The sequence below is a fragment of the Penicillium crustosum genome, assembly GCF_028827405.1.
Source record: "Penicillium crustosum strain IBT 35664 chromosome Unknown utg000004l_segment0_segment0, whole genome shotgun sequence".
Lineage (NCBI taxonomy): Eukaryota > Fungi > Ascomycota > Eurotiomycetes > Eurotiales > Aspergillaceae > Penicillium > Penicillium crustosum.
The window spans coordinates 2,099,582-2,123,712 of record NW_026623125.1 but is presented as its reverse complement, the minus strand read 5'-3'; the positions used below and the strand labels follow the sequence as shown (position 1 = coordinate 2,123,712).

At 47.5% G+C, this 24,131-nt stretch overlaps 10 protein-coding genes across 10 annotated transcripts; 3 read left to right on the top strand and 7 right to left on the bottom strand.

The window, feature by feature from the left end:
• Positions 1–286: 286 nt before the first annotated feature.
• Positions 287–1,178, top strand: N7487_009836 (DUF3602 domain-containing protein; the record flags this gene model as incomplete). Its single annotated transcript, XM_056877566.1, has 5 exons — positions 287–380; positions 470–500; positions 562–631; positions 722–844; positions 1,059–1,178. The coding sequence occupies 5 exons, from the start codon at positions 287–289 to the stop codon at positions 1,176–1,178; spliced, it is 438 nt and encodes a 145-aa protein (XP_056726146.1).
• A 652-nt stretch (positions 1,179–1,830) lies between these two features.
• N7487_009835 (DUF2406 domain-containing protein) lies at positions 1,831–3,176 on the bottom strand (the record flags this gene model as incomplete). Its single annotated transcript, XM_056877565.1, has 5 exons — positions 1,831–2,462; positions 2,522–2,575; positions 2,645–2,767; positions 2,831–2,908; positions 2,990–3,176. 5 exons carry the CDS (start codon positions 3,174–3,176, stop codon positions 1,831–1,833), a joined length of 1,074 nt encoding a protein of 357 aa, XP_056726145.1.
• A 2,092-nt stretch (positions 3,177–5,268) lies between these two features.
• Positions 5,269–6,736, bottom strand: N7487_009834 (class-II fumarase/aspartase family protein; the record flags this gene model as incomplete). The annotated part of the gene is made up of 3 exons (XM_056877564.1): positions 5,269–6,178; positions 6,231–6,470; positions 6,519–6,736. The coding sequence occupies 3 exons, from the start codon at positions 6,734–6,736 to the stop codon at positions 5,269–5,271; spliced, it is 1,368 nt and encodes a 455-aa protein (XP_056726144.1).
• A 549-nt stretch (positions 6,737–7,285) lies between these two features.
• N7487_009833 (sugar porter family MFS transporter) lies at positions 7,286–8,973 on the bottom strand (the record flags this gene model as incomplete). Its single annotated transcript, XM_056877563.1, has 3 exons — positions 7,286–7,465; positions 7,519–7,639; positions 7,703–8,973. 3 exons carry the CDS (start codon positions 8,971–8,973, stop codon positions 7,286–7,288), a joined length of 1,572 nt encoding a protein of 523 aa, XP_056726143.1.
• Positions 8,974–9,256: 283 nt separating this feature from the next.
• On the bottom strand, positions 9,257–11,659 carry N7487_009832 (fungal specific transcription factor domain-containing protein; the record flags this gene model as incomplete). The annotated part of the gene is made up of 4 exons (XM_056877562.1): positions 9,257–10,232; positions 10,280–11,242; positions 11,300–11,373; positions 11,585–11,659. The coding sequence occupies 4 exons, from the start codon at positions 11,657–11,659 to the stop codon at positions 9,257–9,259; spliced, it is 2,088 nt and encodes a 695-aa protein (XP_056726142.1).
• Positions 11,660–12,514: 855 nt separating this feature from the next.
• On the bottom strand, positions 12,515–13,912 carry N7487_009831 (uncharacterized protein; the record flags this gene model as incomplete). The annotated part of the gene is made up of 1 exon (XM_056877561.1): positions 12,515–13,912. One exon carries the CDS (start codon positions 13,910–13,912, stop codon positions 12,515–12,517), a length of 1,398 nt encoding a protein of 465 aa, XP_056726141.1.
• Positions 13,913–14,251: 339 nt separating this feature from the next.
• Positions 14,252–15,979, bottom strand: N7487_009830 (uncharacterized protein; the record flags this gene model as incomplete). Its single annotated transcript, XM_056877560.1, has 5 exons — positions 14,252–14,523; positions 14,618–15,093; positions 15,151–15,198; positions 15,259–15,669; positions 15,729–15,979. 5 exons carry the CDS (start codon positions 15,977–15,979, stop codon positions 14,252–14,254), a joined length of 1,458 nt encoding a protein of 485 aa, XP_056726140.1.
• Positions 15,980–16,573: 594 nt separating this feature from the next.
• On the bottom strand, positions 16,574–17,785 carry N7487_009829 (glycoside hydrolase family 12 protein; the record flags this gene model as incomplete). The annotated part of the gene is made up of 4 exons (XM_056877559.1): positions 16,574–16,817; positions 16,887–17,302; positions 17,371–17,429; positions 17,497–17,785. The coding sequence occupies 4 exons, from the start codon at positions 17,783–17,785 to the stop codon at positions 16,574–16,576; spliced, it is 1,008 nt and encodes a 335-aa protein (XP_056726139.1).
• A 955-nt stretch (positions 17,786–18,740) lies between these two features.
• On the top strand, positions 18,741–21,125 carry N7487_009828 (glycosyltransferase family 2 protein; the record flags this gene model as incomplete). The annotated part of the gene is made up of 3 exons (XM_056877558.1): positions 18,741–19,013; positions 19,088–19,807; positions 19,872–21,125. The coding sequence occupies 3 exons, from the start codon at positions 18,741–18,743 to the stop codon at positions 21,123–21,125; spliced, it is 2,247 nt and encodes a 748-aa protein (XP_056726138.1).
• A 1,597-nt stretch (positions 21,126–22,722) lies between these two features.
• N7487_009827 (RHO alpha subunit C-terminal catalytic domain-containing protein) lies at positions 22,723–23,928 on the top strand (the record flags this gene model as incomplete). The annotated part of the gene is made up of 2 exons (XM_056877557.1): positions 22,723–23,403; positions 23,463–23,928. Exons 1-2 carry the CDS (start codon positions 22,739–22,741, stop codon positions 23,926–23,928), a joined length of 1,131 nt encoding a protein of 376 aa, XP_056726137.1. The 5' UTR covers positions 22,723–22,738.
• Between the last annotated feature and the right edge of the window lie 203 nt (positions 23,929–24,131).

Sequence of the window (24,131 nt, the reverse complement as noted above, 5' to 3'; positions counted from 1 at the left end):
ATACGATCGAGTGGGTGGGTTATACTTAATAGATCTAGATCCCCCAAAATCCACTTGGTCTTATATCCCCCCTGTACATCTTCAAGCCATCTCGAGACCCTAAAGATACAGTAAGCTCCCAATTACACCCCAGCACGTGGATTTTCCCCGCCATCGCAGCTTGTACCTGCATCCATCGCCCCATCATCGATAAGATAAATACCTTCCCACCTACCGCAACCCTTCTTCCTTTCGCATCTACCCATCCCACCATCTCACCTACAGATCACCTCACCTGCAAGAAACCATGTCTGACGAAAACCAGTCAACCACCATGCCCGAGAAAACCGATAAAGCCGCCAAGGCTTCCGAGGCACCACTCGTCTCGCACGGTCGAGGAGGTAAAGCTACCTAATCCCCCCAGCCCTAACCGCGCGACATACCCCCTCCAAGATAACGACCAACTAACAAGCTCCAAAAAAAAAAACAGGTCAAGGAAACATCGGCCACGATGCCACCGAGTATGTCCCAAACAAGTCGCACAAGCGATGTCATATACTAAAACTAAATGAATCAACACAGATACGTCGATGGCGAGATCGTCCGTGAAGGCCCCTACGGCGACCAAGGTGATGGCGCTTACTCTGCCGGCGTGAGTACAACAATCTCTCACCCCACCAACCCAAAACCCAAGTCCCCAACTCCAACTCCAACTCCCACTGACACACGAGACTCCACCCAGCGAGGCGGCGCAGGAAATATTGGTTCCCCAATGGTCCGTCCTTCGTCCAGGGCCCCCCACGACGTCGAGATGATTCCCGAGCTTGCGGTCCGAGACTCTACAGATGAGACATACCACACCGGGGTAAGCAGCAGAGAACTCTTTCGCTTGTTTACCTTTGATTTATTTTATGATTGAATTTCCCTCGCCTATTCTGCGAGCCTGGTTCTTTTTTTTTCCTCTATGGAGTTCCCCCTTGGTTTTTTTGACTTTTGTCTCCCCTTTGCCCGATTGAGGATTTCCAGGATTTTTTTTTTCCCAGGACACTATGGCTGACTTTTTTTTTCCCGGATGGTAGCGTGGTGGACAGGGAAATGTTCATCTTGATGAGGCTACGCTCAAGGAGAAGGAGAAGAAGAAGGTTGCGCATGAGGGGTTGGCCGATAAGTTGAAGTATAAGTTGCTGGGGCGGAAGTAGGGGTAAATTCGGGGGGAGGAGGGGGGTTTACTCTTTCTTTTTGCTGCGTCTTGTCTTGTGCTTCTTTCGTGATTCCCATTTCTCTCGTGCGGTGGTGATGGCGGGTGAGCCTGGTATCAATTTATTCTCCGGTTTTGTTTCCGGATTCTATGGTTGATATTTACTTGTTTCGTATTATCGGTTATCTTTCACCCTTTTAAGGTGGATCATATGCCTAGGTATATAGGTATGTATGGGTGTTTGTACCTGCAGGTGTATGCATATGCATCTAATGGGAGAACAGTAAGGAGAATGTGAGGGATATCCTAGGAGGGATGGATACGGAATAGAATAGATACAGATCGATATGAATAATAAACAAAAAGCGAGAGAAATTAAACAAATCCCAATCCATGACGTCTCCCATGTGTCCATGTATCATAACCTCATTACAGCATGCGAATGAAAGAACTAGGCATGAAGAAGCAAAAACAATAATAAACACATCCCGCATATCCATATCCGGTTCCGTACAAAATGAATAACGCCAGTCTGCACAGCCCTAAAAAAAAAAAAAAAGAAGGATCATGCATCTTGAAATGAAGTGTCCGGATACAAGTATCAAGCACTGTCCATCTCAATCTCACATTTCACACAAGACACTCGGGTTTATTTAATCTTTGCTGAACCGGCGTTTGAACCAGCTCTTCCTCTTATCCTGTTTCTCTGGAGCCGGAGGTTGGTTCACATTCCTTTGCGGAGTCGATTGTGCAGGCCTAGCTCCCGTGGAAGCCGGAGCACCTCCAGCAGGTCCACCCCAGCTGGAGTCACTGACGGGCTGAGTCCTGGGTGTGTTGAAATTGAAACCATGATCGGCTTGAGCACGCCCATCAAGACGCTGTTGCTGCAGAACCTGCTGCTGCAATTGGTCGTTGGAGCTGTTCATCGAGCTGGGGTCTGTGGACTGGCCGTAGGGGTCCGTGTGGCCAGAACTATTATGCGACATGGCAGCCACGTTGTCACGGGACCGTTGGTAGCCGTATTGTGAGCCGCCGGGCATGTTTGGGTAGCCCTCGGACGGGGTGAGGGGTGCCGAGGGCGATCCGCGTGGATGGTGGCGTCTTCTGCCGTTTTGGTTATATCCACCCTGATTATAACCGCTCTGGGCGTAGGGGTAGGGGTTCGGGTTCTCGGGTGATAGAGGTGCGTTTTGGTATGCGTTCAGGATGCTGTCTGGTCGCGATTGTGGTTGGCCGTAGTAACTGCTTTGTTCGTGGTTTCTGTTTGAAGGGCCGTTGTTTTGACCTATCGATGAAAGGGTTAGACACAATTAATAGAAGGCGGCAATCATATATAGAACATACCTCCATAGTAGCTTGTTCGTCGGCTGAAGTCGCCCATCTGTGATGCCCCATCATCTATCAAAGAAATCAGCCCATATTCCTGCATTCCTGACTTTTCACAAGGAATTGCCAAAAAAAAAATACCTGTTTTAACATATGACGCACGGTTATTATTGTATGAGCCGTTGATGGCTGCCTCAAACGATCGAATGGTATCCAGGGGGCGCTCCAAACGTGGTCGAGTGGGATTTGACAGGTCGGGGTCGGCTAGGAGGAAGCAAGGGTTAGCCCAACAGCCCCAGGAATGAAAGATTGTGAGTGAATACGAACTGATGACATTCCCGTACTGATCTTTGAATTCAATCTCTCGCAGCGAGCCCAAATTTGACTTTTCCAGCGCCACGGCCACTGTTGAAATATCAGTTGAAGTGAACTGGGAAGGGATGCGACCGGGCCAGAATCAAGGCCCAACCTCTCAACTGGACGTACTAGGCTGAAGCTCATTCATGGCGACGAGTGGATCTGCTTTGGTGTGTAGATTGCGACGCGCTTTCTCTTCTGAAGACTCCGAAATACCACGTCGGTGGCTTGTTGATCCCGATTTATCGGATTTGTCGGACTTGACGCTGAATCCACGACTCCTTTTAGGAGAGGTGGGAGATTTGGGGGTGTCCATTTTTATTAGGAGTTCCACCGTACTTTTTAGCGTCCGAGATTCAAGGCAGGTCTGAAACGGTTGTGATCTGCCTACCGCTGGAGTGGAGCGTAGGTGGAGGTAGAGATTACCAAGAGGGGCGATAACAATTCAGCGCGTTTGCAATCCGAGACACGGTCAGGCTGGTCACCAGTGGGATCCGATCAACACGATGAGATAAATGGAGGTCGACTGAGGGTGACTGGGAGTGATTTGAGGGTGGTTTTAGGTGCTTTCCTAAGTGGTTGGGGTAAATGCGAGATGTGAAGTGTGTCAAAGAGTGGAGCAAGGAAGCAAATGAATTACAATAGTACAAGAGTACAGGATGCAATAGGAATTGACCTAGATTGCAAGTATTGCAGAATTGCTGAATTGCTGAAATGAAGGAAATAAAGAAAAAAAAATCTTTTCAAGTTTCTCCAAGAAAAGGGAAATGGAATGGTTTTTATCGGGACCACGCAATCCAAGGCTTCCAGGTACTTCCAACTTACCGCGTACGTATTCGCTTTTTTTTTTCTTGGGTCTATTTTTTTTTCTTTTTGTATTTTTATTTTGAGCCCAATTTCTATTTAGCTTATTTCATATTCTTGGGAATATTAAGAAATATTAAGAATATTTAAAATATTTACAAAAATCTCGCTAAATGACTGTTCCTCCATGGTACAACCATTCGGTCCCCAGTTGCGATTGGTGATGTTCCTCCGCTTCGGTCCCATCATGGGAAGTGGCAAGCGTCCATAGATACGTCCATATATGCGTATATTGTAGGTGAATTGTCTGTAGATCTCCTTATTTCACGTTCGAGTTCGAACAGCACACTGGGAATCCAACCTTGACATCTATACTATACTCTGTGTACTCCGTATACTCCGTATAAGTACATAGAGTTTTCAAAATCGACCCTTTCAAAGTCTCACTTTTTTCTTTTTCTTTTCTTTTCCTTTCCCAGCCATTCTAGAAAATCGAATCACGCGTGATGCAGATCATCCGGCCTATTCCAATTGGCCTAATTTTAGCTCCTACAAAGTATGTATCATATGCATTCCTTATGAACGCCTTTTTGTGCAAACCTTAAGTGCGGGTGAATAAAAATACACGGAATATTACCTAAGTATTATTATATTAGTATGTACTCCGTATACATCGCATAATACACATGTAATTAGTGCTTCCCAGCCTCGGGATACCCTTCTAGACTGAATATACAAAGTAGAACTAAAATAAAAAGCCAACACACGTGTTCATCAACCTCGGGATCATCTTTAGGGCTTGGGATCTTGTTGACTCACCCGCGGACCGTTGGCCCGTGTGGGTTTGCTAAAAATAGTCTTGATCTAAAAAAACTCGGAGTACATAACATAGCCTCCCGAGGTAGGGACACCGTACGTGATAGTATACGTATTCTGCAGAATAATACCGGGTAGATCAATAAGTTACTAGGTACGGAGTAGACATGTATGTTATACTCCGTATTAACCTTGACTTTCCGAAGCCGAAGATTTCAATGTGGTGAGGTTGGGATGCGGGCCCCTCGCTTATTCTGATTGGTGTACAGAGTATATACGTTATGAACAGGCCCCAGCCACATAAAGTCTTGATATGTATTCTATATACGGAGTACGGATTACGGAGTATGTTTTATCTTGAAACAAATTTAAATCGAACTCCCGAATATCCGCCATCTCTACGGAGTTCTAGTCCTGATTCTTGTGAACACACATGGACCAACACTTAGCCTTGGACCCGATGTTGATGAGTGACAACGCGCAGCTACTGACGCAAGAGAGGGAAATAGCATTCGTAGGAATATTGCGCTTGGCATCCACTTTACCAATTCATTCCACAAACCCTGGAATGGAAGGCCCTGGTCACGGGGAAATACAAACGTCTGCCGCGCGGTAGAAGCGTTGATGAGTATATTGCCGAAGATCACAGGGAGTCGGAGAATCTCCCTTAGTCCATTCCCTCCTACAATTAAGGCTGCTTTTTTAAAAGACCCGAGCATCATTCTCGTTGACTGTACATCTCCATCTATCCCTAGGTTTATTTACATATCTATTGATCGCAGAACTGACTAAACTGCACGCCTCACCATCCCATCGACCATCAACTGGCTAGCTCCCATATATTTCAGCGGGTCACAGAAAGCAGCTAGCTGTTCCGGCGTCGTAATCCCAGCCAAGGAAGGAATCTCCTCAAGAACCTCAAGCAGAGTCCGATTCTGTTCAATAGCAGACTTGCAAGCCTCATAAACCAAATCATGAGCTCCCTGTCGTCCCAAATGTGGTGCCAGTCCCATCATCACCGCCTCACCCACAATCAACCCCTTGGTAGAATACAAATTGCGTCTCATCGAGTCTACCTTAACCACCAACCCCCCAAGAGCGAAATTCGTCTGATGCAAAGCACCCACTGCAGTCACAAACGCATCGGGAATAGCCACCCATTCCAAATGCCACGGTCCAGAGGCACGCTCAAAGTCGGTAACCATGGCATCTAACCCCAGTGACGCATTGGCACGCAACATCTTTGACGCAGCCAGAATCACCTCACTGGAGATAGGATTACGCTTCTGTGGCATCGTGGACGAGGCACCCCTATGAGGCACAAAGGGCTCCGAGACCTCGTCGAACTCATTGGAAGACATAATCATCACATCTAATGCAATCTTCCCCAATGTACCACCCACAAGAGCGAGGAAGTTGAGGATCTCCGCTATATTATCCCGCGCAACATGCCAAGTGATATCTGGATTCTTCAATCCAAGCTCGGTGGCAAGCTGCTCACGAACACGAAGCCCGGTATCATCTGCACCCAGTGCGGCGATTGTGCCCGCTGCACCACCGAACTGGACAAGCAGACACCGCTGCTCGATCTCCTCGATTCGTTCTAAGTGTCTGAGAATGCTGGAGAGGTAGACTGCACATTTATATCCAAATGTACAAGGTAGAGCGTGTTGCAAATGTGTTCGACCTGCCATTGGACTGGAATTTATCATTAGTGTTCATGTTTAGAAGGCCAGGAAGGAGAACTCACGTATCACGATGGGTGACTGCAAGACCCTTCAGAACCCCCTTCAGAATCTCGAGTTCTCTTTTTACCAGACTGACACCGCGCTTGATCTGAAGCATGGAAGCATCGTCTTGGATATCTTGTGTCGTCGCTCCCCAGTGAATATACTTGGCCATCTCGTCGGGCGTACCTTCGACCAATTGCCGAACTAATGGGAGAACAGGGTATCCGACAATATCGGTTTCGATTGCTAGACGCTCATAACTAGAATTCAAGGATTAGTATCTATTCTGTAATATTTCGGTGATACACATGTTTGCGACATACTCGATCTGAAGGCTTGCAAAAGCATCGGTAATTGCCTTTCCTGCTTCGGCGGGAATCACACCGACTGTTGCTTCAGCGCGCGCCAATGCGGCTTCGACTTCGATTAGGGACTGCACATATGCCTCATCTGTGAAGATGTCGCGGATTTCTTGTGTTCCGAATAAGTTGCGGAAAATGCGAGAGTCGAGGGCGGAGACGGCCATGTTGAAGGTATTCGAGTGTTTTTGGTATCAGGATAAGTACAATGAGCGAACGAGTAATTGAATGGATTGGTTTGTCTTTAAATATTTTGTCTCAAGTTTTATTTCCCCCTCATGCGGAGTTGGTAGGATGGTTTGATCGCTTCGGAATAGGCTCTTATTCCGAAGGTCTGGTGGAGCATACCCCGGGCATAGTCCGGTGCCATACATGATCGGTTCACGGGGTATAGACTCTTAGATGAACTTGGTAATTTCATTCTTGTTTGTATGCAATTTATAGGATTTGGTTTGGACTCTGTCATACCCGGGTGAAAAAAATATATATATGCAACATGATGGAACGACCCTACAGACAAGATACTGAAGAGCAGCCGCTGAATATATAAGCAAGATTTATTCATTGTACACATGTATTTTTATAAACTGTATGTATTTTGGCAGATATTGTAATTGATTGACTACTATCTACCCCAAAGCTGGATTACAGCAACAAAAGACGCAAAGGCCATATGTTATTTGATTCGTAAAGCAAGATGAACCAGACTTCACACTTCACTTGCTCAGAGACCTGGTAGAGTACTCTTCATGCTCCACTTCACCTTTCTCTTGAGTGCCTCGGGGAAGTTCGGGCATGGTCTCAAGTGGTCGGTTATTGGCAAATCGAACAGTAGACCACACCGATGGACTCTCGCGGAAGATGATGTCAATCTCCTCTAGAGACCGTCCCATAGTCTGAAGATTATTAGTAAATAGCTCATGTTTGACAACAAATCACGGAAACTCACCTCAGGGTACAAGAAATAGACGGTTATAGGGACGAATGCCCCAATGCACGTATAAACAATGTAGTACTTATACCCAATTGTTTTTATTGCGACTGGAGTAATCATAGTAACCACGAAGTTCCTGTCATGAAAGTTAGAAATTTGTTTGGTGAAACATTTCCCTTGAATAAAGGAGTGTGCATACCAAAGCCAATGATTCGCAGTAGAAATACTCGACATGGCAACGCGAAGACGAATAGGCGCCACCTCCGTACAATAAAGGAAGTTGGCACCAAGGAAACCAATCGGAATGAAGAAATTGAAAAGGAAGACGAAAAGGACACTGATGATCTGTGCGGCATAATTGGAATGGGGGAAAGACGTCGCAATCGCCAGACCCAGCATGCAGCTAGCCATTCCACCTCCGCTCACCATCAAAGCGATGCGACGACCAAATCTGTCAATGGTAAAGAAGGATACAAAGCACGAGAGGAACTTCCATGTAAGTGTACCACCGGAGAGAATCCGAGCAGTCTCAGCATCCAGCCCTAAACCTTGCTCAAAGATCACCGAAGAGTAGACTGAGATCAAATTCCCGCCTGACATCTGTTGGAAAAATTGGAGTAGGATGCAGATAGAGAAACGATACAGCAGACGATCATCTCCCATTTTGAGAAGATCTTTAAGAGACGCTGCACTTTGTGCGGTCTCTTCAAGGGAACTTTCAATACCGGCGATTTCCCCCGATATCTCAGATGCATCCTCGGGAAGATCTCTCAAAGAAGCGAGTATATTCCGAGCCTCCGCAACACGATTCTGACGCACAAGCCATCGAGGAGATTCAGGAAGGAAGACGATCGATATGAGGAGGACGATGGCGAAGACGATGGGAATTGCGATTGGAGCTCGCCAGGTGACAGGTCCTGTTTTGAACTGATAGAATCCAAAGTTGATCCATGCTTGCAGCATGTACCCGAGCGCGATGAAAAGACCGTCAAGCACTATGTGTTTACCCCTGTTTTTGGAGCTGGAGCACTCGCTTTGCCAGGTTGGGACTGTTCCGCTCAGCATGCCAATTCCCGCCCCAAGCACAGTACGACCCACGACCATCTGCGCCAGTTGATAAGATGATGCTTCTAGCACTTGGCCGATTAATGCAAGTAGGCCGCCCATAAAAATCACTGGACGTCGGCCGAATTTGTCGGCAGTGTATGAGCAGGACAGACAGCCGGGCAGTGCGCCCAAGGTGAATGTTGCTATCACCACGCCTTGGATTGTCGCATTGTGACTAGCCTCGGCACCTTCGGTGTTGACGGTGTCGATGGCCGGGAAGTGTTTGACCCAGTCTGAGAGTGAAACAAGGCTTCCGAGTCCCGACTGATTATATCCGAAAAGGGTGTATGCTGGGCAAACAACCAAAAGAATTTGAGCAAGAGACAACGCCTCTCCTCGAAGATTCCAAAACCTCGAAGTCATCTCGAGTGATGTATTTTGGGGATGGAATGTGGAAGGTAGCCAAATTCGTAGAGTAGACAAAAGCTCGAAAGAAGAAAGGAGTCCGGATGATGCATCGAAATCTGGGGCCCCGGATTGCGGCCATTAAATAGAGAATGATAGGCTTGGCTTGCAGGATCCGGGGTCATGCAATGCATCGCAGCGGAATAGAGAAACAATGAAAGGCTCGATCTCGGTATAGGGCTAGGAGGCTCGGAATAAGGCCCTTATTCCGGCCCTAAGCAACTGGTCGGGCCATCTCCGATTACGACTCGCCCAAATCCATGAATCCCATGAACGGGCCTGATGGATCACCCATCCAGTCAGAAGCCGTCATATAGTTCAAAGAGTCCAATGCGTTGCCACTCCAGGTTTGTTCGTCAAAAGTGTCGGGCGCATCACTAACAGGAACACCATCGTTCACCACATGAGGAGTCTCCACCAAGCCTTGCGCAACTGGCAGTGACGAGAGTAACGTTTGCAAAGTTTTAATAATCTCACTGACAGATTCAGAGTAAAAAGCTCCCTGCGCTTGAGTGGCCCGGGAACTCTCCATTGTCAAAATGGAGATTCCTTTCGAAACCATGCCCATGCTAGTATCAAGCGATGGGAAGCCATCTGGCTTAAACGTGCGATATTTGAGTTGAGAATAGATGTGAACGAGGGCAGATTGAAAAATTGTAGCCGGTCCGACCAGACTCAGATTCCGAAGCCACTTCGGGATGTTGGACATTTCAAGCAACGACAAGATGGCACTGCCCGAATCGAGACATGCCCTGAGACAATTGCCAAACTCTGGTGTTGTATCGTCGAATGAAAGGCCGGGGCGATGTATTAAAGTCATAGTTATGTTCGCCATGAGTTCGAGCCATATAGTTGTGCTCTCATAGGAATGGTTGGTACCATCGGATGAATGCTGCAGACCGGTAATCCCAATATCAAAAAGGATACCATTTGCTTTGAGATTTTGATTCCACACTCGGAGATCACGGTCCAAGTCCGTAATTTTCCTTGCACCATCACGTCGTTGTGTCGTTGTATATAGAAGATCAAGGATTCTTGAGAGCTTTTTACCAAGGCTCACGTATTGCAAGAACACAAATACTGCGGTTCTTTCCCCGGGCAAGGGATGAGAAAGCTCGGTGACCTCTAAGTCATTCAGATGACAATCAATAGGCAGGTCATTATCAACGTCGACGTCGTTGATCAGGGGAGGTAGTCCGTGAAGAATAGAAGTAAATCTAGATGATCAGCATGGATGCAAGTTCATTGTGCACAAGGAGCTTACCTGTCAAACACATAAACCCACCACCACAAGCGCTTCCGAAGCTCAACTTCACCAACTCCCATTTTGAATCTCCTAGCGTGTCTATGGAGGCCTAAAGACTGAGCAAGGCTGACAATCATGCCGTTGAGGGTTGTAAGAGTCAGACAGTGGCCACTTAGTTGATTGTAAAGTGCAAAAAGCGATAAAGCCTGCAGAGCCTTGAGATTTCCTTCACCGACAACTTTATCAACCAAGCTATGGGCCAAAGAAAGTCTCTTGAGAGAATCCAGACTCCGCTCATGATGTTGGTGGGTGGTATCGGCAGTAGATTCATGAATGTTCAAGATCATAAGCAATATCAATGTAGTAGAGTAATCAATAGCACCGTGACCACTTGGATTATATATTGTGTTCATCAAACCCCGTATATCTGCCATGAGTTGTTTTTTTACAAGAACAGGACAGAATGCTTCCCATTTTTGGATGAAAGCATCTGCTTGCTGGCAGTAATGTGTTAACGGATAAGTCAGACACTGTCTGATCATTTGATCATTCCAAGAGCCTGTGGCCAGAGAAAATTCCCTATTGGGAGAGGGTTCAGCCAAAAAAAGGCGAAAGCAGCTTTCGGGAAACACGCCGGAAAGATTGAGCGCTTTTTGACATTCTTGTTCAACAGTCAAAACAAAATGAACACCGGTCGTTGAGCCCGCAAAGCGACCAACACCCTTTTCATCATGAACCAATCGACCCATATGCTTGATAACATATGTTGGGTCGGCAGCTGGACGTCTCTCAGCCTGAACTGGGACTGAAGGCTCGACTAAGCTTGTGGTTATTTCTGGATTGTGTGGAAGCATGGGCTGTTCTTGGCGCGATAACTCCTGTTGAAGAGCTTCGTTTCGATCTTGCTCTGCTTTGAGCTTTTGTTGGCATCTTGTCAACTCGGCCTGAAGCTGCTCTAGTCGTTGTTCATCCGAGGTGAATCTAGAGAATAGTTAGATATTTCCAGAGATAGAAATGGGCCAGTGGGTAATTACGTACCCTCGCACTTTAGTTTGTCTCCTGAGTGTAGCAGAAACCTCACAGACTAGTCCTGCCTTCTCACAACCCCGACACTACGCAAGTGTGTTAATTCCACTTCGAAAATACAGGGATAGCAATCCATACCGATGGAAAAACCCCATCACATTTGATTTTTTTTCTACATTCCCTCAACTTTTAGCAACTGACTTACTGCATAAAGAATATGAGTATGTTTTACCTCCTACAACGATCACTAAAGGCCAATTAGCACTCATCTAGATCACGATCTGATACATCACATACCAAGCCTGGCCGATTCGATGGGGAATTATCGCTGCACCAGGCGAATTGGGTGATTGAGCCTCCATCAGTGAGCATCGGACTTATATAGATGGTCAACAAGGCCGGCAGTTGTAAACAATGGGGAACCTTGAGCCTTTTGAGTTAGGGTCACTTTAGACTACCGGACCCCGGAGAATTACGGCAGCCGATAGTAAATCCCCCAACCAATCAAAGCCCATCACCAAGTGCCCAAAGTTCAATATTGACTTGACGACATATCTGATCGACTCAACGAAACAGCGTTGTAAAATGAGACGCTGCGTAAAGCTCAAGTTCCACCCGGTCAGTGTGACCACTAGAATAATAGAATTGCCTATCAAACTACCAGTAGCATCTGAAAGCAAGACGGATGTAGATGTCACTTCACAGGGCGCATACCCCGGTCAAACCCTAATGCAGGCAACGTTGGTGGCTTTTTGGCCCCAAAGTTAATCCAAACCTTCTTGGATGGTCTCGAAGGGACCCGCCATCTGGTTGGATCGACTGCCATATGTAGAATGTATCCTTGGTTATATATATATTTACGCTTTTGGCCGTCTTCTCATATATCTAAAAGACATCTAAAAATAATGCCCCAGAATACATCAGAGCTTTCTCACAATAGTCTTCCTAATATCAACTTAAATGTGATACCAATTTAATAATGAGTACGCTACAGAAGTTCTTGGAGAAAGTTCAAATAAAAATAGCCAATCGGCTGAGGACCATTTCCCAGTTTTGACTGTGGAAAGGTTCTATAGTTCTATAACATTTTTATACATAATGCTCGGCGTTGAGTGAGAGCATGTGGGGGTATCTTATCTATCATTAAAATAATAACGTGGGTTCCCGGGTTGAATCCGGAGAACCATGCAAATCGAAGAATCAAATGACTCAATTCGAGTGGCGAGATCAGGCTGTTGACTCGCCGACTGTCTTGGACGCGACGTCCTCCACGGTGACCTGCACCTCGTGGCTGTGTTCCAATTCAGACAGAACAATCCACGTGGGGACGAAGGCAAGAACAGTGATTCCAAAGTTGAGGCCGATGCTGACGAAGTGGTTGGCACCGCCTTCGGTCTGCATGGCCCATGCAACGGTTTGTCCCAGAGCCTCGAATCCACGCAGGATTCCGCAGTGGTAGGACAAAGATGAGATGTCGGTGCTGTACTGACCAACCAGCCAGTAGAGGAATTGCTGGAAGGCCTGACCACTGAAGTTCCAGAAGAAGACGAGCGCGTAGGCCTTGTTGAAACCGCTGGTGAACCAGTCGAACATCGGGGGCTCGGGTGCGTCGTAGTACTGCTTCTGCAGGATGGTAGCCCAAATCCAGGTGCCGATGACCAGGAAAATGATGGAGCAGAAAGCGATTCTGGCGCGGGTCTTGATGAAGATGGATTGGCGATCGAGTAGGGCGGCCCAGATGAATGAAGACGCGATTCCGGCGAAGTTGGTGAGGAACGATGAGAATGCGCGAGATCGGACGGTGAAGTATGTGGTCAGGAATGTGCTCTGGAAGCCGTTGTAGAAGTAACTGATGAAGAAGGCTGGGAGGAGGAGAAGGACGCGACGAGTGAAGATCAGAGCGAAGGCAGCCTTGAACTCCTTGGCCCAGGTTTCTTTCTTGTCGACAATCACAAGAGAGTGGTCCTTGCGCTGCACCTTCTCGGCGGGACTGAGCAGGAGAGAAATCGGCAGACCGAGACACATGATGACAATGAAGACAATGTAAGTCGAGGCGCTGACCGTTCCCTTTTTGGAGCTCTGTGCATTCAGTCCCAGACTAATTGCACCGCCAACAATCGGACCGGAAGACTTGGCAGTCTGCCAGATAGCAATGTAGAAAGCGCGTTCCTTGGGACTAGGATAACCAATGATAATTGCGGCCTCAGCAGCCCAGAAAAACCCGGCTGAGATACCACACAGCGCGGAGCCGAAGAGCAGGAACCATGTCGTGGGGTGGTAGTTGTTAGTGTACAGACCGGCACCGTAGATCGGGTAACCGATCGCACCAAGAACCAGACCGTACCGAAGACCAATACGGTTGTTGATTGCACCGGCAGCGACACAAACAATGGCAAACAATCCGTAGACCAGAGCATTCGCCGCGGAGACGGCGTAAGGCTCAGCTGCACCACCTGCTCCGAGGTTGTTCAGTGCATCCCACATTCCAGGTGCGGTGAATGAGACACCACTAGCAACGGCAATTTGGAAGGGAATCGAGCGGTACCAAGACGACCGAGGCCGTGTGATAGTCTGAGAGACATCGTGGGTCTCAGAAGTAACTTCTGGCTCAATGGGAGGGGCCATGGTCAAATCTATGCCCTCTCAAGAGACCCGTTTGTATATATTAAAGATAGTAGAATAATATAAAGAAGAAAGAACAGGGATTAGAGAAGATATATTGCTTAAAAAATTTAGATTAAAGGTGGGTCCCCGGGATGTCGTGCTTGATGCCAAGACATAGAAAAGGCGGCAGATGGAAAACTTTGGACAACGCCACGTTCTCACCACGTTCTGACTAGCTTCGGCATTTCCACAGGTTAATAACCCTAAACAAATGGCACAATGTTGTGTGGTTTCCAACTAGAATATATGTACTACCATATATATATATATATATACATATATAATGAAGCAAGTAAATACTCACACACTCGAAGACAACCGCTCCTTTCGCGTGTCCCGATGCACCAGAAAGGCGATCAAGCCAACACTCAAGAATTGTGCGATAGTAGTGACCAGATTCGAGGTGAATCCTGCTCGAAAGTACGGGGCAGAAGTAGCCGGATACTGAAAGATCTGTGTCCATGCTGCCATGGCCTGGCCGATCGCATTCATGCTTGCCGTGACGATAGCGCGTTCCTCAGCATCATTGGCCATGGTGATAGTCGCCCAACTCATACTGAGCGGACTAATTGCTGTGATGAAAGTCAATATCCAAGTCATTTTTTTAAACACAGAAATAACAAATAAGACCAGAGAGCCTGTGTGCTGTATTCAGAATCCACATACCGCCTTCGAATCCTGTGAGGATAAACCCGACTAGCCGTCCCGTTTCTCCAACATTGTAGACAACAAGTAAAATCACACCAATCAGGACAGGAATGCTGGTCGCCACGGAAGGAATCCAGAAATTCCGCAGACGATCTGCGGTAACGCCCGCTACTAGCGCTGCTACCACAGACAGCGCTGTTGCGATCGTCGGTAATGTGTTCACCCGAGAGACGGAGTAGATTTCTGGTTTAGCCTTCAGATATAGACTAAAGGGCGTCGAGTATGGCGTGAAGTTCTGGTCCATTAAGGTCCAATGCACGACAAAGACATACCAATGCCATCGCCCGAAGACCCGCTTGAAGATGGCCCGGGAGACTTTTAGTTCGCTTGGTGCTGTTAGACCTTTCAGACGAATGTTCGCAATATCATGCTCGGCCGCTGTTAGGAACCGTGGCTTTGAGCGATGAGGAACATCTGGGAAAATTATATATCCGCTGGTCTGTGTTAGATAAATGCACAATTGAATAGCCCCGAGAGAGGATCTGACTTACAGAATGCAAATAGGAATTGTGATGATGGTGCAAATAATGAATAACCATCTACCAACGGGTCAGTGCCAAGAACATCAAAATCTTTAATATATAATTAGAATCAAATACCTCCATCCAGGCAATCCATGCTTCCCTTCCAAATTTGTATACGCAGCAGCTTGCAAATAGCCCGCGAACATAGTCCCAAGTGGAGAAGCGACAAAGAAAAGCGCAACCCGACGCGTCACCTCGCCAGGTTTATACCACGAACCGATGACATAAATGACGCCAGTGAAGGAGCAAGACTCGCAGATCCCGATGAAGAAGCGCATTGCGTATATCGTATTTAGATTCTGCGCCCAAGCACAGCCGAATGTGAACAGTCCCCATCCGATTTCCAGGGTTGGCAGCGCGATGTTGATCCGCGTGCGCGTTAACCAGTAGCAGGCTGGTATCATAGAGGTGCAATACGAGGCCCAGAATACCGCTGTTATGTAGTTTAATTCATTACCATGCAGATTAAGGTCTTCTTTCATGCCTCTATGATAGGTTGTTAGTAACCGGAGTTGTCTGCTAGACTAAGGATAGTGTCGACATACGATACATAGGCATTGGTGATCGCCTGCTGGTCAAGGTATTTGGTGAAAAATGAAAGGCAGCCAAAGATTAAGATCATGATATCTAGTTTGAGGACAAGCTTTTTCTCTGGGTGGGACATGTCCTTCGGGTACCATTTGGCATAGGTAAGGAATCGGAGCCATAACCCATCTGGTGAATCGGGATTGGATTGTACTTCATGATCGGATACTTCATGAATCGACTTAGTATCAATTGCGTGTGAATGCTCCATATTCGAGCGTTTGGGTCACTTGAAGCTCGTACAGGATGGACAGCTAGAAGCGATAATCTAGAGTTAACCCAGTGTCTATACGGTGGTGATCATCCATTGCTTGTGGGTATTCTCTTATATTTCTTGTATGTTCTGCTGGCTAGTTGCAAGGCTCGATAATGAAAGATGCGACGATTATCACGTCTGATGGTGTCATCTGCGCATACCTGCACCTGCGGCTTCATATTGCGGAGAAATCACGAATCTCGGAAACTGGCCGAGTTTGATATGCGCGCGTACTCATTACGGGTAGCTGAGCTCGGGACATTGAAACTAGCTTATCTCGAATAATTGGATTCATAATGTAAAAAGAGATTTGGAAGAGTGTGATAATTCGTCCTCATTTTCAGGGGTTGAAGGCTTGGCAAATAATTGACTAGGGCCGGAGTAACCCGAGCTTAAGTATCGAACTTAAGTATCAAAGATAAGACAATGAAGATGAAATTTGAGAACTGACATGTGGAACGCTTGATGTGTGGTGACGTGAATATGTGAATAGAAAATGCCGGAAAATACATGCTCATAATCATACAATATACTTATACTCCTTCATCCTCAGCTCTTGATGTCGATCTTGTACTGCTCGGCCCAGAATGTGACATTTTTGTTCACGGAGTAGGCTTCTGTTCCGAAACTGAGACTGCCGAGGTAGTCGTCCTTAGCTGGGTAGGAGCTTCCTTCCAAGTTGTACAGATCGGTAATGAGAGGGTAAATGTCTCCAGTGAACTTCTCAACGATCGTTTCGGGGACCCAGGACAAAACATACTGTCCGTTGTCATTCGTTCCCTCGTAAAGTGTGCTGATGAAAATGAATGTTAGCATATGCAGAAATATGTCAGTTACAAAACAAGTTCAACTTTCAACTCACAATGTTGTTCCTGACACGGTCCTGTTGATTCCTGGACTCCCCCATCCATGAGGCTGGGCCTCCTCGTTTGACATCCAGAACCAAACCATGACCTCGAATTTTGCCTGAGTTCCATTCTTAGCCTTGTCGGCATCGGTGTCCAAGAACATATCAATGGCGACGTTTGTGGCAAGGTTTGCGTTTGCCAAGGCTTGTACATCTGTTGATGCGGCAGTGGTGTCACCCAGTCCATATGTCCAATGCAGGTCAAGATACAACTCTGAGATCTTATCCATCTCCTTTGGCAACACATCGTCGACGCGAATATTCGGGTATCCGTGGACAGGCGCGGTCTGTGGGCCAGGGTCGAATTGCCAGGTGATGGAGAACTCGGGAGCAGTCTGGGCTGCATAAGTCTGATTGACCAACGTTGTGACCTAAGTTAAGATGCCATATTAGTACGCCCTCAGAGAAAAGTATAGATGGGTTTATGTTCAATGCATACATTCATGCACAGCCCGTTTCCTGTCGTATCTGCTGTCACACCCCATTGATTGGGGTTCACTATAGTCTCGGTTAGTCGTTGTTCAGGGGTCAACAGCACCTGGGCTGGTAGTTCGATGGTACTCACGGGTGTATTGCTCGGTCTTTGACGGTGGAGTTATTCCCCAAGACAGTTCGCAGTATTGGGTGTTCTGCACGCCGTTGTTCGTGACAGTGTCATGACCGCCGCCACTGCCAGTGCTGTCGCTGCCGCTGCTGCCAGAGTCGGTGCCATCATTATTGGTCCCCCCGGTGAATAGAGGCTTCTGGCCCGTAGCGGCTCGGTGGGCATCAATTCCCATAAGAGCTCCAACGCTTCCCCCGACTGGGATGGCCACAAGGACCGCGTTGACGATCAGTCCTATTCCAAAGACCATGATCAAACGCAGCTATAAAGCAAAGAAATCAACGATAGTGAGCAAGTGAAAATGATAAGCAGCTCGAAGATGGGGGAAAAAAGAAAGAAAAAAAAGAAAAAATGACTAGCAAGTTGAACAGCGAATAGCAAAGGCGAAATCTCGGTATCACATCCCACACAATATGTGGGTGGGCGGATGGGTGGATTGGGGGAGATGCATCGGGTTAGTATGTTTAGGACGATCAGATGGAAACTAAGCGTTGACCATACAAGTCTTGTTGATAAGAACAGGGTTCTGAGTGGGGGGTCTTTCGTTGAAAGGAAGGTTAGCGTGGTAATGGTGTGCTCATGTACGGGAGTACAACGTATGCATTCATGCAGAGCAATACGAGAATTCAGGTACAGATCAGGTACTGAACCACATCTTGTATCCGAAAGGAAACTTTCATTTATTGATATATTATGATTGGTCCGATTAGGTGGCAATTTAAGTAGAACCTTGGGAAACGGAAATGGGAATTGTGTAATATTACGGAAATATACTAAAATATAAAATATAAATAAATAAAAACAAGACAAGACCAGGACCAGGACCAAGACCCGCTTGCTGCAACCAGAAAATATTAACCCAGTCAGACGCATTGCGTAAGAAACCACTGTTGGAAGTGAAACATTACGTTGAAAAAAAATTGAGAAAAACATGGGAAAAATCTATTTTTGCTCGCGACTATCCAAAAACGGTCATGCACCCTCGGTCCTTGGCCGCACTAGCCTCAGGGCTTAACCATCTGGTCCCTTTGAGATCGCCGGTACCGTACGCTAAAATACTCCAGGAATGTGAGACTTTTTCTCTTCCATCCTTCCATTCCAGCTCTTTGGGCTGATCACACTCGTTTTCAACGTACTCAAACGTTCTCAATATCCCACATTCCTCATCTTTTAACTTTACATAATCTATAACCTTTCGTCTCGAGATGGACAGACGTTATGGTCCTGACGACCAGGACGAAAAGGTAGAGCTGAATACCTATCGAAACGGCTTCCATCCAAACAGCAGCTTTGAACATCCAGAGGCTTTCTCGCCCTCACCGGCCTCTCCAAGACCTCTTACTCCAATCAGACCGGGTCATTTCCCTACGGATGAGTACGGCCAACCTGTTTGGCTTCAACCTACCGCTAGAATGTCGGGCCACTCTGATTGGGACTCGCGGACGCCGTATGACTCTCGGTCGGCTTCACCAACTTTAGTTAGTACCGACCTTTTCTTTGTGCTCTTTATCCTCGGTATAGATCACGGCCTAACAAGTTCTCACCCGTACAGTACCAAAACAATGGAGTCCAGGAAAGTCACCAGAGTCTAGCTCCCCTAGTGACCTCACCTGCTCCTCCAGCATTTGAAAAGGATTGGGTCAAATCCGGATCCATTGCTCGCATTCACGACCGCGATGATGCCGAAACATGGAAAGGGTGGAAGAGATGGGTATTTTTCCTGGTACCATTTCTCACATTGGCCAACACCGGAATCTACATGTTCTACCTTGGCCTGAGAATCTATTGCATTATTATGGCTCAAAACATTGCTCGCGTCTCATACGCTGGAGCTTGGGTCTTTGTGGCCATCGAAATTACTGTTGCGATCCCCTCCCTCATGCACAACTGCTGGACCATGATGGCTTTGAAGAAGAGAGGCCGTGCCAAGCTAAGATTGACCGGTAATGAATGTCCTACGGTGGATGTGTTTATCACTTGCTGTGGAGAGGACGACGATGTTGTTATCGATACCGTCCGTGGTGCGTGTGACCAGGACTACCCCCGCGACAAGATGAGGGTCATCATTCTAGATGACGCCAAGTCCGCCACCCTTGAGGCAGCCTGCAACGAACTCGCCGTGAATCACCCCAATGTCATTTACATGGCTCGTGAAAAGATCCCCGGAAAGCCCCACCACTTCAAGGCAGGTAACCTGAACTACGGTCTGGATCAAGTCAACCTTTTGCCTGGAGGCGCCGGCCAGTTCATGGCCGCCCTGGATGCTGATATGGTAAATTACCAAATACCCAGCCCACATTGAAATTGAAATTTATATACTGACTGACAATCTGTAGATTCCCGAACAAGACTGGCTTCGCGCGATCCTACCCCACTTGCTGGTGGATCCCAAAATGGCCCTTGCATGCCCGCCGCAGCTTTTCTACAACACCCCTGCATCCGATCCGCTTGCCCAGAGTCTGGATTTCTTTGTGCATGTTATTGAGCCGATCAAGGATGCACTCGGTGTGGCTTGGTGTACTGGATCCGGTTACGTTGTTCGACGCGAGGCTCTCGAAGAGATTGGCAACTTCCCGCTTGGTTCTTTGGCTGAAGATGTCGCGACCTCAACACTCATGCTTGGCAGAGGATGGAGAACCGCTTACATTCACGAGGCTCTTCAATTTGGTACCGTGCCAGAAGACTTTGGTGGGCATCTCAAGCAGCGTACGCGATGGGCAATTGGAACAGTCGACACAGCTGTCAAGCTGAAGTTCTGCCTCTGGGGTGATGCCGTTCGACAGATGTCCTTCGCTCAGCGTTTCTCTGGCTTCCTCTACGCAACCCTCAGTGTCTACACCCTCCTGCTGACCCTTTCCCTCTTTGCTATCCCGATCATCCTCTTGTGGGGCAAGCGTCTGGTCGCCTTCGCGACTGAAGAGCAACTCCGCTGGCTGATCTGGGCCTGTTTCGCTGCAACCATCTCCAACCGTCTCTGCGAGATGGCCCTGTTCATCCCTGCCGGCTACCACACCGGTCAACGAGGCTCCCGCTATCAACTTTGGATGTCGCCCTACATCGCTCTTTGCATTGTGCGCTCCTTCATCCTGCCCACCTGGCTGGGCGGTCAAACCCAGGCCTTCAAGCCAACTGGTTCTCTGGGCTCCGCTCTGAACGAGCGCGACCCAAAGAAGTCTAAGAACATGTTCGTCCGTCTGCGCGTGATCCTGCTTAACTACATGGCCAGCTTCCACCTTGCCTTCGTCTACGTCACCCTCGTCGGAGTCGTCATCTCCTCTTACCGCTGCTTCGCGCAGAACTCTGGCTTCCGAGATATCATCCTCTGCCTCATCACTCACGCTTTCTGGCCCCCGCTTACCTTCCTCTTCATCTGCACTTCGCTGTGGACCCCGGTCTCCTATGCGATCGACCCACCCAGGATGCCAGAGCGTGAGGAACTTTTGACCCGCGACCCTAAGACTGGTGTCGCACACCCGACCAAGAAGAGTAAAAAGATCGCCTTCGGTGGCCAGGCCGCTTGGTTCGAGCTCGAATATACGGTTGCCACCGTCGCCACGATTTTGGTATTCATCTACTCGTTTATGTTCTAATTACGATTTCCCCACATGCGAATTTTTGGAAATCCGTCTGTATAGCTAACGTGTCACATGCTTCAATTGCAAGCCTTTGTTTTTTTTTATGTCGCGCGTTCTATGTATCTACACCTTGGAGAGTGGCGTCAAGCTTTTGTGACTTTCAGGTGTACCATTTACTACTGCATATTGCATCTTTGTTATACGGAGTACTCCGGACATGAAAAATATATACGTTGATCGACTCTAAAAAAAAATGACCTATCACTGGGGCTGTGTATATTCCGTAAATAGTCGGTGATCGTTCGATCTCCTCTCAGCCAATCATTCTAAGCGCTGATTTAATACCGGACCGATGGGGTGCGTTACCGGGTGATCTAAATTACCTACATACGTATGGAGTATGTATGGAGTACATATGTATGTATTTATGTATTTATATTAATTTCTGCATTGAGACCTGATAACCATTTGCCGTGTCTACGTAGGTTTGCCTTGCTGGATTGCTTATCTAGTGCATTGATCGTCAATTTATTCTGACTTGGCGCTTTTATCGGACATGTTCTTTCGACCTCTGATGGGAACTATCAGGATCATCGCTGTTTTGCTGACGTTGCTTGGTCTAGAGCTCATGCAGAACGGAACATACTCTTGGAAAGCTTGACGCGAACTGACTCATCGTTCGAAGTCGAGACATGTCTCCGTAATGAATTGGAATTTATATTCATTAATATAATATTAATATTAATCAGAGACAAGGATTCGTTACTAGCTCGCACATTAGCTCCCAGACTGGCTCTTTGTTGGTCTCGACCCCTCTCGTTGCCGAAATACGCCACTCGCGGATATTGGGAGGTTCAAATGTTTCTCCCTGAAACATCCTTTCCATTGGCAAATCAATCCTTCCTCTTTCTGAATCCTTTCAAATCAAGTAGGTTCAGTCGATGAACTCCTGTTTTAGTCATGCAACAAAATGGTGAACGATGTTTACCTCCGAAAATGTTGCAAAAAGCAAAAGGATCTCAACCCCTGCTTCGAGTGACTACTGCAACATAGTCTGGTGCCGGCGGTTCCGGAAATGAATCTACCTTGCCATTGCCAATGGTTTATGGAAGGTCCTGCGATACTTATGGATGCTCTCCCCATACCCCAGTTTTCTAGCCCCGTCATATTGGCAAACACTTCCATTTAAGGTATGTGTAAACCGCCGGCGTGGGTCGGATTTACCCCGAACCGTTGACGGTTCGGGGCTTTATCAGCTGCCCGTCTTGCCACACATCAGGATCCCTTTCAACGAGAGAAGTGTTCGATAGGCTTCAAGCCACTCGGTCCGGTTTATAGTTTTCCGGTCACCTGATCGGTGTTCAGGTATATCTCCCACCAGAAATGGCAATCTGAACTCAATCAGCCTCCAACTATGTCACCGGACTCGGTTTCGAAAGGTCGAGATCCGGGTTATACTTCGGAGAGATTGTTCCAAGCCCCGTGGTTTGTGAGTTGGCTGCGATTGCGATGGCTATTTAGAAGCGTAGACGTCGCCGTGTTCAAATTTAGTCCATAGCAACTTCACAGTGCAACTATCATTACTACAGATTCAATTACAAAGATATCTCTTCGAATTTGTATTCACCATGTCCTTCTTGAGGAACTTCTTCGGTACATCCGCTGTCCCAGCGAAGGATGAAAAGAAACCCATCCGTGCTCTACCCGCTTCTTGGTACACATCCCAGGATATGTACGAGCTTGAACGCCGATCTATCTTCTCCCGCAAATGGCTCCTTACTACACACAAGCACCGCGTCCCCAACACCGGTGACTGTGTCCGCTACGACGCCGCCGGCTACGAGTTCATCGTCGCCAAAGACAACAATGGAGACATCACTGCTTTCCACAGCAATGATCTCTTCCCCGCGCATGTCCACATTGACCGAAATGGATTCGTCTGGGTGAATCTGGACGCCAGTGAGACCCCCGAAGTTGCCTGGAAAGACGACTTCGAGGGCGTCGACGAGCAGCCCCGGTTCGAGCACTACAACTTCGAGGACTATAACTTCGATCACACATGGGATATGGAGGGCGAATTCAACTGGAAGATCCTAGCCGATAACTACAATGAGTGCTATCACTGCCAGGTCGCTCACCCCGATATCCCCACTATCGCAGACCTCAACTCCTACTATGTCAAGACCAAGGCCGGCCACATCCAACACTACGGTGCCCCACGACCTGACCAGATCGCGAAGGGATTCCGGATCGCAACTACCTATTTCTGGCCTAACGCTTCTTTCAATATCTCGTGAGTATATACTATCCTTCTTGGTAGATTCTGATCAGAAGCTAACATTGAATCCTTAGTCCCAACTTCTTCTTCATGCAGCGATTCACTCCTACCAGCCCGACGCAATGTGTGATGCGCTACGAAGTCTACCGCCACAAGGACGCCACCGATGAGGCCTTCAACCTCATCAGCGACATGTACAAGCGAATCATGTCTGAGGACAAGTACCTGTGCGTGCACTCGCAGAAGAACCTCAACGCTGGTATCTTCGTCAACGGTGAACTTCATCCCGAGATGGAGAAGGGTCCCCTTCACTTCCAGAAGACTGTGCGCGAAGTCGTCACAGAACACTATGCCAAAGAAGAGGCTGTGGGTCACCAAATCTGGCCTGCGAAGCACGATCTTCCTGCGGAGGTTGCTGTCAGCCAGGATCAGGAGAATGTTGCTCTCCGTACGGGTGGACACAACTACGGTGCTGAAGTCGACACTTTCAAGGACGCCATGGGTTCCGGTCTCTCCACGGTAACGGCGATTGCTGTGTAGGGCCGGTGATAAGTCGGGAAGAGTTAACACGATTTACGATATATTTTGATATTGCGTTCCGTTTTAGCATTTGGTGATAGTTATTAAGAACTTGGTTTTCTTATACGGAGTTTAGCCTTAACAGAATGGATTACTTGATTTATTTTCTTCAACACACTATGTTCCAAATCAAGTCTGACTGGTAATTATATTCATATATACAT